Source organism: Nyctereutes procyonoides, unplaced genomic scaffold (genome assembly GCF_905146905.1).
Source record: "Nyctereutes procyonoides isolate TBG_1078 unplaced genomic scaffold, NYPRO_anot_genome, whole genome shotgun sequence".
NCBI lineage: Eukaryota > Metazoa > Chordata > Mammalia > Carnivora > Canidae > Nyctereutes > Nyctereutes procyonoides.
Window position 1 is genome coordinate 16604215 of NW_026575041.1, and position 16197 is coordinate 16620411.

The 16197-nt window shown below is 34.5% G+C and overlaps 1 protein-coding gene across 5 annotated transcripts in view; it reads right to left on the reverse strand.

Moving 5' to 3' along the window:
• NOX4 (NADPH oxidase 4) overlaps positions 1-16197 on the reverse strand; it is a 167301-nt gene that overhangs the window by 102449 nt on the left and 48655 nt on the right. For all 5 annotated transcript variants that reach the window (XM_055320778.1, XM_055320777.1, XM_055320776.1 and 2 more), the window contains one exon: positions 245-461. In XM_055320778.1, coding sequence (XP_055176753.1) covers positions 245-461 — 217 coding nt within the window. The remainder of the gene's footprint in view (positions 1-244; positions 462-16197) is intronic.

A 16197-nucleotide genomic window follows, 5' to 3' on the forward strand; every position in this document is an offset into this window, starting at 1 on the left:
AAGATCATATAGTCAGGTAAGCAGGAATTTTCAATATCCTGTAATATCATAGGTCTTTCTCCTTGAACTGCCAGATGCCTCTAATGGAAAAATAGATGCTATCTTCCAATTGAAACATCCTGAATTGTTCTATAAGAATAATTGCTTTATATACCTTCAAAAGCATGTTTAAATGAAATGCTGATGAATAATTATGGAAATATGGACTTTAAGGAGACCATCAAAGATATCAAATTAATCTGACCTGTGGAAAATTAGCTTGGAACCTGGGCTCTTCCATACAAATGTTCACAGATCTGTTTTGGGTAAGTTCATCTGGTTTCGAAAGTCCTCCAGGGAAAGATTCATGAAAATGTTCTGAGCGATAGTTTGGTAAGTGGATATTCTGGTAGCGGGTTCCATTAATATTGATGCAGCCAGGAGGGTGGGTATCTAAATTAGCTTGATACTTCAGCAGCCCTCTGAAGTTATATTAAGGGAAAAAAAGGAAGATGAAAACGAAATTGAAATCAGAGAATACAGTATAAGAAAATAGCCTTTTTTTTTCTTATTAACTTTCCACAACATTACTTAGGAGTAATTGAGAAATCCTAAGACTTTTAATAAATTCTTTACTATGGGACTAAACCAAGAGTTTTCGTCCTTAAACAAATACCACAAATATATAATAGGAAAGAATGTATCAAGCTTTTCAACAATTCTTGAATTGCACAGCCTTTATTTCAACTCTCTTAGGTATTCATATAATCATATGAATGATTATATGATCATCTAGCCAAAACACCAGTTTTCACTTCAATAAATACTATATGATGAGTACTTTTGCTGTATCTTCAAACACAAATGGGAGAGTATAGGGATCATATTTGATTTGACTAAGACTGGATAAAACAGGCCTTGTTGATTGATAGAGATATAGTAAAAAAAAACATAATAACAGGAACTGGACAGCTGGACAGGAACTGGACAGGAACTGGAAGCTTGCATCACCTTTGGTCCAAAAATAATTAATGTATAGCAGTTAGACCCCACACATGTTTGTCAATTCTTCCATAAACAAAATCACATAAAAAACTAAAATAATCAGGCAGGAGAGCCTACAACCCTAAAGTACCATTCTGATTGTTTCATATTTTGTGACTTTCTAAGACCAACCATTCAACTTTCTGTGGTTTGTGTTGTTATAAATAAAAAGTAAGATCTACCTCAAGAGGATACTGCACCAAGTAATAGATTGTGCAGAACATCAGAAAAGATCCTTACTGTATAAGCAAATCTTGAAGAAAAAAATTAAAATTTTGAAAAGCATTGGAAATCCATCAGTGTGCTTTTATTTTAAAGAAATTAAAATTTGGATATCCAAAACTATTTTTCCTAGTTAGCTAAGAATGTATTTTTAAATTATTCTTCAGGTTACCAAATAATTAACTTTAGTGCATTAAAAAGAGTATATTTTTAGTACATTACAGTTACAATGATTTTATTATTTTACAAATATAATATTTTGAAGCAACAAAAAATATAACATGAATAATAAGACTAAGGAGGTCCAATATATGAAAATTAGAAAAGCAGTGGCCAAGGCAGTCTTTGCTGGAATTCACTACCCATTCAACATGATCATTCTACTTTTGCTTATGTTCGTTCCTTTTCTCTCTTCTTTTTTTTAAAAAATCTTTTATTTATTTATTTATCTGAGAGAGAGAAAAAAAAGAGAGAGAGAGAGAGAGAGAGAGAGAGAGCAAGCACACATAAGCAGGGGAAGGAGCAGAGGGAAAGGGAGAAGCAGACTCCCCACTGAGCAGGGAGCCCAATGCAGGGCTCAGTACCAGGACCCTGAAATCATGACCTGAGCTGAAGGCAGAAGCTTAGCCAACTGAGCCTCTGAGGTGTGCTTCTCTCTTCTTTTTATATTACTTTCTTCTGTATAGCTAATCATAATGAAGTCATTAGAGAGCATATAGTATATGTTACACTATGTATCTAAGTAGCAGACTGTATTATATAAGTGGCAGTCCATACACTCATATTTTAAAACAATGCAGTAAATATGGCATAGGTACAGAATAAATTAATGGTTATTATTGAAATGTGAGCAAAGTACATTCACAGAATTCTAGTCATATAATACAATCATTGTGGTATTATACTTGGAAAACCTATGAATTTGATTCAGCTTCCATTACAAATACTTACCCAAACCTGTTGCTCCTACTGACCATCCCAAGGCTGACAGGTGGGTAGGCTAAAATCTCAAGTATTTATTTTACTGGCCTGAAACTGAACAAGCATTCGCATAATGCACTTGACACTATTCTAGGTGATCCTACAAAGTTCAATAAGGAGTCAAATCTGGTTGCTGAACTTCTAAACACTTAAAATCTAGGTTAGAACACATCTTGGGAGAAGCTGAATGGAAGTCAGACCACAGATAATTGGACTAGAGTATTTCAATAAGACCTTAGTAATGTATGGTAAACATCAGGCTCCAAACAGCAATTTACATACATTTCACATTATACGCACAATTGCATGAAATAGGAATTATTATTCCCATTTTATAAATTAAGAAACTAATTTAATAAATTAAATAACTGCAGGGTCACACAGCTGGTAAGTGGCAGAGCCAAGATTTAAACTCAGTTTAGTGGCCACCGGTAGCCTGTGGAGTGACCCTGGAGACCGGGAATCGAGTCCCACATTGGGCTCCCTGCAAGGAGCCTGCTTCTCCTTCTGCCTGTGTCTCTGCCTCTTCTCTCTGTGTGTGTGTCTCTATAAATAAATAAGTAAAAAAATCTTTAAAAAAAAAACCTCATTTCTAACTCAAATTCTATGCCCTTCATCTGTCACCATACAGCATGTTAGTTCACTGGATCCTTAAAACATATCTATGAAAAAGGTACGGAAGAGGAAGATTAATATTTAAGAAAGGATGTCAGGGTTTTTAAACATCTATTTCTCACTTAAATAATCATACAGGATGTTTTGATGCCCATTACACAGATGAGAGACTTAAGGCTTTATTTAGGTTAGAGATTAACTAAATGTAGTCTAAGCATAGGATTCAGAAACCTCATTCCAAAAACTTATATCATATAAACCAAACCACTTGGCTAAAGAAGTAGACATCAAAGAAGGAGGTTCAGAATGAACAAAAGTCTGGAAATAAAGTCAGATAATGCGCATGCATGTGTGTGTGTGTGTGTGTGTGTGCGATTGTGCACATGTGTGTATTGGACACAGCCTGGAAAAAGGCTGCTTAACGTTATGCAAAAGCATGGTCTTAAGTGTTCAGGTGGGCAGGACTCCATGTGCTAATGATCCTTAGAATGACAAACATTACCATGCAGTACAAATCTTCAGGCCAGCTCAGTCCAACAAAGTGTTGCTATTCTTGGTATTTCAAGGGATATGTAAGATTCTAAAATCCCTTTTAGGAGTGCCTGGTATGTCTCAGTGATGTGGGCAACAAGAAAGATCAGCACTGTCTGGCATATAGACAGAGTTCCATGTTCCTGAAACCTCTTTTGTAGTTGGAAAGATTGCATTAAACTCTAGACATATATATTATGTCTGCTGGAATAAATTAGATACTAGAGATTCAAAACAATCATAAAACAATAAAAATCACATATAATACATAACTCAATTTTAACAAATGTGGTCACAGTGAAGTAAATGGATTAAAGAGATAATATATGATATTTATCTTTCAATCCAAATATATCCAAAAATATCTAGTCTACATTTCTATTAAAAATTTTTCAGAATGAAATTATTTTAATGGGCACAAAAGATAATGTTAAAGACACATCATATTCTAAGAATTCATATTCTAAAAATTTCAAGAAATTCTGCACCAGTACAAAAAAAATTAGAATTCTATGTTTTACTAGTACAATGAAAGAGTAAGTTATTGTATTTAATTGGACTTGAAAAATAATGTAAAATTATTAGTTTGGTTAGAAGTATACTTCCTCCTTTTCCAAATCTATAACCAGATAGAGCTGTACATTTTTGTTCAATGCACACATTGGTCTTTAATTTCAGGATGTGGTACATATGAAGAATGGAGGGTTGAGGGAAGCCTAGTACAGGGGTCTCTGATATGGCCATGGGCTGACAGTGTGCTCTTGGGCAGATAGCAGCTCCAAACATTTTCACTCATTCTAAGATGAGGCCACTGGTCTTTACCACACAAATTTGTTATGAAGTTTATGGAAATAGGCAGAAAGGCATGAAGCATCGGTCTGGTATGCCCAATACTTATCCTTTCAACACGGAGTTCAAAATCTGCCAGTGTCCTTCCATGTGAACCCATCAGTATCTTTGCCATCTTATTTAGCCAAATGTAACCTGAGATTCTGTGTTGTTTTTTTTTTTTTTTTGATGAGTGGTTTTTGTTATCATTGTCTGTCTATAGGTCTTTTCTATCTTATCCATGTTTCTTTGATGACAACAATTACAGAAAGATAAAAAGAACATTTTAATGGGGTTTTAAGACAAAGGTAACCTATGCGACTTAGCTTGAGAGTAGCTCAAGATAACATAGAGCTCTCAATTAAAAAGGGATTTTTCAAAAATATTTTAGAGAGAGAGAGAACGTGTGTGCACGTACAGAGGTAAGGGCAGGAAGAAGAAGAGAATCTTGAGCAGACTCCCAGCTGAGTGCATGCTTGTCTCATGCATTTATATAACCCTGTATGTCCATACTCACTGCCAAACCCTGTCAGCCCTCTAGCAAGTTTCTGGCACATAGTAGACCTTCAATGCATTTCTAGTGCATTGATTTTAAAAGCAAATAGTCAAATAATTTGTTTCCATATAGCAAATGCATAGAAGTTAAAATAAAGAGAACAATCTTGTATGTACTGTTGTTATCTTTCATAATTAAATGATAAATAATTTGAAAGGAAAAATGAGAAGGGGAAAAAATGTCCATGAATGATCAACAGTCTTGAAGATGATGATACAGCAGGGATAGGGGAAGAAAGCACACAGACAATTTAAGAATAGACATGCTTATTACTCATTTTTTAGTTGTATTATGTTCCAAAGAAGAGATTCTGAAATATCTTTGGAATGTCTAGTGTTCTTCTATCACGAGAAATCAAGGATTTTACAGTGTATCAAAATACATGGTTGTAAAATGCTATTGTTTTTGTACTCATAGGGATATCAAGATGTGCTTTCAAAACTCAACAGCGTTTCAGAAAATAGATTTCTTTCTTTTTTTCCTTTATCCTCAAGAGGCATTACAGTTATACTACCATTTAAGTGGGTCAGAGAAAATAATACAGTACACAGAATAAATCCCTAGGTTACAACATAGAAGTCATAAAAATATTTTATGGCAAAAATTAAGTACCACAACATGCCATGCCTGCCAAAAGAAGAATCACGAAATCATTTACTTTAATTGCATGTTAAAAATGTCTAACAAATGCAGTGTCACTTACGTAACCTTTATGTTTGTGATTTTAATCCTTTTTTAAAGTAGAGAAAAAAAAATCCTTGTCCTATGAGGAACCTACTTTTTTCCTATATTCTATAAAGAGAAAAATAGAACAACCTGTTTCTGACTGTTCTTTTTACTTTGTTTAAAGTACAAAAAAAAAAAGAGCTTAGGAAAACACATCCAAATTTATTATTTCAAAACCCATTGGAATTCACTGACTTCTGTGGAATCCACTATAATGCATACTACTTAAGGTCATGGATTTGTCCTGTGCCTCAGCTGCATTGCTGGTGCCTAGAACAGTGACTGTAATCTACAGCAAGTGTTCAAAATATATTCATTGAATGTATTCATGAATGACTGGAAGTATACATACAACTTTTTTTTGGTTGTTGTTAAACCACATGACACAGAGGGGAGTTTGAACTCATAGTCCAACTTCAAAAAAGATGTCTAGATGTTAGATAGTATTTAGTAGAGTAACCCATGTAAGCACATTCACGTTTGTAAGAAATACCATTAAATCAATCTGCAACTTACGTTATTCCTCTTCTTCCTTGATTATTGCTAAGTTGAACCTGAGATCTCAGCCCTGCCCTGACCCTGACCAATTCTAATCCAAGCACACAAGTTATCACCTACTTGTCAGCATCATATTGAAGTGCTTTCCTAAGCTAAGGATCCAGCATACATCTGGGAACCTCTTAGCATTTGAGTACATATTGGATCAAAGGTTTTACTTCCATCCCCACTTTGTCTGGTCTAGACATGTCCTTGTCTCTTCATTCTTTCCTGGATGCTTGCTATGGATCCCTGAGAGTACTCACATCCTACAGCTTGACTGGAGCACATACTGAGACTAGCTCGTGCTGATGGTGTTGTCCAAGGTACAAAACTGGGCAGCACAGACAGAGCCAACATTATGGGTGTGTGAGCTTTGCAGTCTCATGGAACCATGCTCTTAGAAAGGCCCTGTTCTGTTGCTATCTTGAAATACTTAAAAAAATTTTATCAAAGGGCCTCACATTTTCATTTTGCAGTGAGCCCTGAAAATTAAGTAGCCTGCCACAGACACTATGCAACTGGCAAAACTAATCCCTGGAGCCTAAGAACGCAGGATCAAGACCGGAACATTCCTTAAGTATGTAAAGTTAAAAGGTCATTTTACAAACTTTCCTCAGCTGAAAAAGTGAGATAGTACATGTTCCTCTTGACTCCACAGGTATATAAAGCAAAGGACTTTAATCTCTTGGGAAGAAAAACGTGTATAAGCATCCAGTATTTGTTAGTATATGCTTTGCTTTCAGGCTTCACTAAAATGGCAGTGGGAATAAAATTATTTCACATTTCAGAAAAACACTAAGGTACTAAAAATATTTCTTAAATGTAGCCCTTGTTCCTTCTCCTTCCTCCCCAACTTTTTTACTCTGTACTGCCAGCCAAGACCACTTGTTATTATGAGTAAGATCCCAGAAGGAAAAGTGAGATTAAAATTATGTGAGAAAGTATTTGGTCTGAAACTCACTATTCCTATCCTCACAGTGGGGAAAAAGTAAACTCACAATTTAGATTCAAAATTTGTAAACAAAGATAGCTTCCAACACAAATGAATTTATAGATGTGCAAATGCTCTGTAAAACTATATCAATCCACTCATACATATGGAATCCTCATGGGAGAAACTGTCACAAGACCTCACACCCATGACTACCTGCTTCCAGTATAAAATATCAGCAAAAGTAAATTAATCGTAAGACCTTAGTCCAGAATTGCTATACAGAAAAATTATTTTTTACACAAAAATGAAAATCAATGATATGAGTGGGAAATTAGAAGTAGGGGGGAAAACATATCTTAAAGACCATAGTTGTACAGAATACTATATTATTAACATATGGAAATATATAAATATTATGTGAGAGAGACTTGAGTTCCAGATAAAAAAGACTTATCTTTAGTCTTCCTTCTTTAGGAATTGTGTTCTCTCTATATATATGGATGAAAAATTCAAAAGCCAAAAAGTGAAAGAAAACAAAGAGATGAATTTTTTTCTTCTGTGATCCAAAGAATTTTTAGCCACAGAATTACACAAAAAATCTCCAACACAAATGTGCCAATCTGTAAGACAACCAAAATAGTCAAGACTTAAAAACTAATTCCTCTGGCACAGGAATTGATATACTAGTTATACCCAGAGAACACTAAACATAAGTAACAGTCCCAAAAATGGGAATCCAATGGCATTTAAACAAATACACAGATTATTTTGTATTGTCTGCAATGCTTTAATAATTGAGAAACACTGGAAAGACCTAGAAGGACAACAAATTCCTAGCTAAGAGCCAATTAATACAATTTCACTTAATCCAGCACATACTCAATGATAACTTGGGAAATGGATTCCATTGGTAAAGATGGGTAAGAAACATTCCTATCCTCAAAAACACTGCAATTTACTTAGGATATATCCCTGCCATATTGTCTTCTCTCTTTCATATTGGAACTCACAGATACATAATGGGGCAGGGAAAAGAGAACACTGGACTTTTCTACCATTCAACCACTTCAGCTAAAGCCTGATGTTCTATCTTTTACATAAGATTTTATATAATGAAAAAAAAAGATCTTATATGATGTATACTATTCTGTACTTCTGGATATACGGTGTTTGTGTGAATTTCTCTCTCCCCCCCACCCCCCGCCCGGGTATTTTCAAGGAGTATATATGTAGGTTCTTTCTTTTCTTTCTGTGCAATTCCCATTCTCCTTATTCTCTGTTGTTAGCAATGAATGACAGGCACTACTCTAAGGCTTGATAACAGGTTTGAAAAGATGTGGGCCACCTGATGGCTGAATGAAGCACCAAAGACACAGTGTAACAATACCGGTAAGAGTGTCTCTTCCACTGTATTTTTATTAACCCTAGGCTAGAATTCAGATTTTTTCATTGCTATTTTCAAGTTACCTGCAAGAATTTTGGATGTTAAGGTATCACACAGATATTATTTTTAGAATTATTATAAAGTTATATTTATTATGTGCCATAACAAGGTTGAGCATTTTAAGAAACATTGATAAAACAATATGAAAAAGTTTCATTTTCTTCATACTGTCTTATGGGAAGACATTTCATCTTCAAAATCTTGAATTTATGTAACTTATAATAAAATTGAATTTCTTGCTCAAAACACAAAATACACATATATAATCACCAACTTTTATAGATAAATTAGACGGTTATCCCAGATATTCACATGACATGAATATATTGCATTCATAAGCAAGGTACCTTTCAAATACCTTGTGTATAAATAATTCATTAATTCAAAAAAAGATGAGAAATTAAATGCGTAGATTCTGGGGTCAGACTGTGGGTGGTGAATCCCCAGCCCGATCAGGCCCTAGCTAGTGGCTTTAAATAATAATTTCATTTAACCTTCTGTGCCTCATTTTCCCATTTGTAAAATGAGGATAATAAAAGTACTTACCTCATAGTGTTATGAGATTTTAAAAAAACAACACTGTGTGCATCTGGGGGGTAGATATGTATATATATATATATATGTATGTATGTGTGCATAAGTTAGTGCTAAGAGCACATACTGAATATTATATAAACCTTGGAAATAATTATAACTACTATCATTATTATCCTCTAAAATGATAATGTGATTGATTGGCAGGTCCAAAACCATATTTATCAGGTAAATTCTCCTTACAGAAGCTCTCATGTGAAAAGAAAATTGCCCCAGTGTTTCTCATTTTCCCCACAATCTATTGTTTTTAACTCTGGATAAAACGGAAGTGGAGACATAAAATGTATAAATGTAATATTACAGCTCTCCAGTAAAACTCTAGGTTTAAGAGGCTTCATTTAGTTCAGTTACTTTTAACTTCCTTTGGGCCATATACGGCTTTGGGGGGGAGGGGTGCATTCCAGGAATTCATGGATCCCCTTGCAGCCATTCAATGATTCCTGGAGATTATGAATCCAAGTAGAGAACTCCTACTCTCCTGAAAGAGAAGTAGGACTTTGAGGTAGAAATAAAGGGCATCATTTATAATAATTATGTACACCTACAGGAATTTAAGCATCTAGAAACTATTCAGAACAGGTTACCTGTATGTGTGATGGGTAGTATACAAAAGATTTAGCCATGACTGTCCTCAACCTTCCACTTAACATGGTGGAGGACATTCAATTGTGATCTGTACTGTGGGACAAAGCTAGGAAAATCTACTGTGTCTATTATTTGAAGGTTCTAGGCTCCCAAATACTCATGTAGAGCCCCTATTTGAGGTAAAGTTTTGTTTTGTGATTCAGTCTCCCTAGAGCTTTCCCCTAATGCCTAGGAATAGAAAAGAATAACCGTTATGTCCTGGTTCATTCACAAGTCACTGCTTAACTATTAATAGGATCCCATTTCATTCTCAGAAGTGTCTAGTTTGGGCAGTACATTATATAGCCAATTAAAATCTAGAGGCAAGGAAAGGAAAATGGAAAAGAAGGTATGGGAAATATATAGTTCTTCCTCGATGCTAGAATAGAATTGGCTTAACATAACACCTCTGGGCCTTCTTTTCCCTGGGCTTAATCAAGTTCCCACTGACAGGCGCAAACACCTCTGACCAGAAGGAAGATCCCACAAGCCAGAGTGGGTGAAGAGGGCCCTCAGTGGAAATGGCTTCTAAAAGAGAAGATATTTGAGAATCAGCAACTTTCAACACTTATCCAGATTGAATAAACACCTCTATCCCCCAACAAAATGTTCATACTTTCCTCCTCCTAAGGGCATAGTAGAGGGAGGATAAGCCAGTACAATAAGCCTTACTTCATAAATATTTGTCTAACTGGCTAACTTCCTGAGCCTAAACTTCTATGAAGCTGACAGTGCCTCTGGGTCATTAATGTCATTGTTGACAAAGGCTTCCCACTGTGTTCGCCTAGTTTAAAGAATAAATGATTTTAGAAACATGCACATAGAAATACATTCCTTTTAAATCCTCCTAGAAAAAAATGATTCAAACAATAAAATCACGCTCTACAATGAAGTCTTGCCAGCAAGTAGTCCCAAATGGCAAAGAGCTCTGTATGAAAGAATAATGTACTATGTAATATACAAATAATATATATCAATTTATATAATAAAATAAAGTCTGAGAAGTCCAGCAGAGCTAGCACAAAAATATTATTTACACAATTAATTGGCTCTCATTGCCATACATGCATTTAGGGAGGACCTTCCCCCTTTCTTTTTCAGAATTGTCACATTATAATTCCTCTCTCATGTAAATAAAAAAGTAAAATACAATCACTACCCACCTAACACTTCAAGCTAAAGCCAGTGGGTGTTGACTATGGTAAGATTGAGCGGCCAGGGTGCCAAATCTCATTTACAACGCATTCCCTCCACATGCCTGTCAAAGGAGTAGGGTTAGTCCTCAGCTGAGGCTCTGTGACGTTCATAATTACTTTTCCCTCCAAAATCCCTTTCATCAGTAAGTGAGAATGGCAGTATATATCTCCTCCTGATGAGTTTTTCAAATGAAAATAAAGAAATGTCCAGTTACATTCATGTCTAAAAAGAGGAAACCATTTTGGCTATTTTTCCTCAAATGCCTTCTGAATTGAAATATCTTTAATATAGCATACAAATAGCAACCTCCTAGAAAGGTGTATTAAAAATTAAAAGAAAAAAATTCCTCAGGAGGAGGCTTGTCTTGTTAAGTCTCAAAGTAAACCTTTATTGTTAAAATCAACTGAAGTTTTGAGACCTCACAGTGTTATAAAAATTGTTGTCCTTTTAAGGAACATTCTTTGATCTGCTAAGCAGTTTTCATTATACTTTCATCAAATTACTTTATAGATAGGGAAATATGGGCTCTTAAAAAATGCTGTGTCTTTATAAAAAAAAGATTCTTCAAACAGTTAAATATAGTTTCTTCCTAACATATCTATTAGTATTGGCACAAGTATATTTTTTCCTGCTAACACTTGAATATGTTAATATTATGCCTAAATTGCTATATTTACTTATCTAAACCTGAAACAACCCTATGATGTAAGTGACTTTATTAATCCCATCTAATAGTTAAGGAAAAGAAAGGACAAATTATCTGGCAAGGTTGTACAGCTACTAATGATACACCTCTTAATTGCTGTGCTTTTCTGACCTCTTAGAAAGGAAAATTAGCATATTTTAAAGATACATTTGACCACTGACTGAATTTAGTGTATATGAAACTTTTTTAGGGTGTCATGCAATAGATCTGCTTATAAATAATTTAAAAATCTAAAGTACTGGTAACAAGTATGAAAATTGTGTTAAGCTAAGGGCATGGGTAATCATGGAACAAGACAACTGGTTCCTAAATAATGGCTATAATATTTGGAGCAAAAAATATAAACTTTCCATGTTGCCAATGTCACAATCATATACCTCAAGAGCACCACACTTAGTTTGGTTTAAAAGGGATACAAGGGAAGCATTCCAAACTGCAGCCCCCCTTAAGTTAGTGGTGAGAAAGGTGGATTCACGAATCTGGTCCCTGGGTTCAAACCCAAACTCGTGTACTAATTACCCATGACTTTTAACAAGTTACTTTGCCTACCACTGCTCCTGCTCTGTCACCTGGACAATGAGAATAATGATAATAATAATAATAATAATAATAATAATAATAATAACAACAACAGCAGCAGCAGCAGCAGCAACAGCAGCAGCAGCAGCAACAGCAGCAGCAGCAGATTTTACCAGGGTTGGGATAATTTAATGACATCAAACATTAGTAAGGTACAGGCTAGTTCTCAGTGAATATTAACTACTAATATATATTTTTTTAAGTTTGGAATAATGATGAGACTTGAAATATCAAGAAGCAAGGAATAGATGAACAGAATTTGAAGGAGAGGGCTCAATGTCCATGGCCCTACAGAGTCATAGACATTGAAATCAGTGAATTAAATTAAAGTAAAATTCTGGTTCAAAAGAAAACGAACTTTGAAAATTAGAGCTTCTCAAAGACAAAGTAGGCTTTTCAAAATTAGATATTTACTTAGATTGTATGGGAGACTCAAGGCATCTTATCGAGATTTCCTTTAAGCTTCCTTCAAAATTTGAGATTCTATGAAAACAAAATTGACCTTCAAAAATCATTGGAAGCAACTGCTCGTCCTATTACAAAAGTCTGCTTAGGCAGAGAAATCAGTCAACAATCTCTAATTGCTTCATCCCCAGAGCCTAAAATTGTCTAATATTTCTGGCCTACATAGATTTTTCAATTCTGAACTACTAGAATTCTTGAAAATAAAATATGTTTATACCTGGAAAATAGGCAGTCTAAAATTCTCTCTAGTTCTTCTAAATGATGTTTTAATGCCAAATTAATTACCAATCTGGGATACTAAAGATTATACATTATATTGTTCCTCTATACCTTATTATAGTACTTAGCACACTGATGAAAATAGCAAATGCCCAGAAAATACTGATTTCCTTTCCCTATCTAAAGCACATTCTTTAATAGAAATTTCAATATAAATCCAAGTAATTTGTTTTCAATAACTGCACTTTATTTACTCATATAACCAAAAGCTAGAGAATGAAATTATCAAGGTATTTCATAAGCAAAGATGTCTAAGTTCTCAACATTGGCACAAATGATAACCATAGATTTACCTTAGATCTTTTATCAATAAAAGAATTTTTTGAGAAATGTTCCATTTTGAAAAAGCTATAAGATTTACCACTAGTAGGTTTTCCCATACCAGAAGCATAATCTATGTGGCATTATTCAAAATTTAACTTCAAAAGGTTACAAACTTCTAGTTATAAGATGGATAAGTTATGAAGATCTAATGCACAGCATAATGACTACAGTTAACAATACCATACTATGCACTTGAGATTTCCTAAGGGATTAGATCTTAAACGTTCTCACCAGAGGGGGAAAAAAAAAGATAACTGAAGTGTTGGATGTGTTAATTCAGTTGGTTGGGGTAATCATTTCACAACATATATACATATCATCACACTGTATACTTAAAATATATTGATTTGCAATTTATAATATACACATAATTTTGTCAATTTTACTTCATAAAAATGTAATTTCATAAAAAATGTATACCATGGAATGCTTAGGGGATTATATATTTGTTTAATGACGCTGATTTCAGTATTAGAATAATTGTTTTTTACTTGTTTGTAACAATTAGATTGGCACGAGATTTATTATATAAAATTCACTCTGCAGATGCCTTTTGTTATTTATTTGCATAAATTAAATTCAATTTCTGTTTATGACCCTTGTTCTACAAAAGTAAAATCAAAATTTAAATATGCCTTCTTTTATGTCCAAAAAATGAAGAAAGAACTCTCAATACAAGCCTCTTAAAACTTAAGAAATCTGCCTGAACTCCTGAACCTTTAAAAAAAAACTATTTTGAATTACAAAGAAACAGATATTTTAAGTTTTAACTTAGTACAACATAAAGGCAGAAGAATGCATAATTAATTACACGAACAAATGATTGCATTTTTCTCATCTGTTACAGACAGATGAGAGAGACCACAATCCCAGATAAATCAAGATATTAACCTTTAAAAAACATATTAACACCAAATTCTTGGCACAGATCTTTCTCAAAAAAAATTGAACTTAGTAGTAAAATAATACGAGTTTTGGAGTCAGAGTGGTTGTTTTTGAATCCAGGATCCATCCGTTAAACTTTATTTAGCAAGTTACTTACTGTCTCTAAACTTCATTTTTTCTGACCTGTAAAGGGGGTTTAATATTATTATCCTTGTAAAACTATGATTCCCTGAGGACATAGAGCTTCCCTATGAAGACATAAAAATGTCTTAAATCATTTTGAATTCAACCCTGGCACACAGTAAGCATTATTAAATTACTGTTAACATTAGTAGCATCTTCTTACTCATGGTTCATTTTATGGTAATAGCCCTGACAGGCAAACAAGTCATTTAAATAACAGAATGTAAACAAATTTTCTGTACTGAGAGCTTTCTTGATGTCCTAATATTCCATAGAACAGATTACATATTTTCCCTCCACAAAGGGAAAAGAACAGAACCCAGAGCTTCCTCAGACCATGGCCATCTTTGTGTGGCAGGAATGACAACTAGATAATAATGTGTGGCCATGTTTCAGATGCTCTACAACTGTATGTTCTGGAACCTGGTACAGAACAAATTGAGCCAAGACATACAAGAGAGACCCATATAATACTGCTCTCTAAGCCAGCGGTCTTCAAAATCAGAGGGGAAAAAAAAACATTTTGAACATGTACCCTGAAATAAATAATTTATGTATACAACCTACTGTACTGACAAAGTACATTATAAAAATACTCTGAGGAAAGGATTAACAGCAGATCTGAACCGTTCTCCAAACACTGTCTCCCTGGAAACATTTTGGGCCATGATAAATAGGGAATGCCAGCTGTGTTTCCAGGCAACATTGTTTATTCTTGGTGGAATGCAACTAAACCAGGGGGGCTATGAGTGAACTATAAAATCATTCAGGACTCACAGACCTCAGTTTCCTGTGTGCAGTGTGTTCTTACAACTGAGGGCATCCCTTGAGGAGATAAGGGCTGCTACTGAGATACTGGTTCTATGGAGCATGAGCCTTATGCAAGGCAAGGTAGTCCATGCCTACCTACGTGGTTTATTCATCTTAAAACTGAGTTACCACATGGGAGGGAAGGAAGAGGAGGTGGGAAATAATCCTAACCAGCCAGAGGGATCCCCACAGAAGAAGGACCTGACATTATCCTATTGACCTTCTATGTTTCCTGTCCTCTGTTATTCTATTCAATCAAGTGAACCTCATGCCAGATAATGGCCTATTGTGTCATATTAGTGTGAGTCTCAAGACAAAAGCATGGTCCACTCCAGTGATCATGCAGTTATATGCATATACATATGTATTGTTTCCTTACTGTAAGCTAATGTGTTATTTTAAGCACTGTATCTTTGAGTAAACTGCTTGGGTTGACACACTTTTCAGAATATTGGGGGTATATTCCTTGTAATAAGCTTAGGATACTTTCTTTTTTTCCTTTTGATTTTCTGCTGTTTTTGACAGAAACTTATCTTTGGTCATTGTAAACCTCTGGCTTTCTCTACAACTATTATTATGGCTAGGCCTTTTTACTTTGTTTTTATTTTTATTTATATATATTTATTAAGTTTTGTATTTTAGTTCCAGTAGAGTTAACATACAGTGTTAATATTAGTTTCAGGTGTACAATATAGTGATTCAACAATTCCATACATTAGTCAATGTTCCATAAACCCTGATGTTTATAGCAGCATTATCAACAACAGCCAAACTATGGAAAGAGGTGAACTTCCATTACTGATGAATGGATAAAGAAGATATGGAATATATATATTTACTCAGCAATCAAAAATGAAATCTCCTTTTGCAACAATGTGGATAGAACTAGAGCATCTTATGCTAAGTGAAATAATTTAGTCAGAAAAAGACAAATATCATATGATTTCACTTAAGTCAAATTTAAGAAATAAAACATGAACGCAGGGGAAGGTAAAAAAAGAGAGAGGTAAACAAACCATATAAGACTCTTAACTACAGCAAACAAACTGAGGGTTGCTGATGGGAATGCACAGGGAATGGGCTAGGTATTAAGGAAGGCATCTGTGATGAGCACTGTATGTATTCTGTACCATATATGTTAACTACAATTT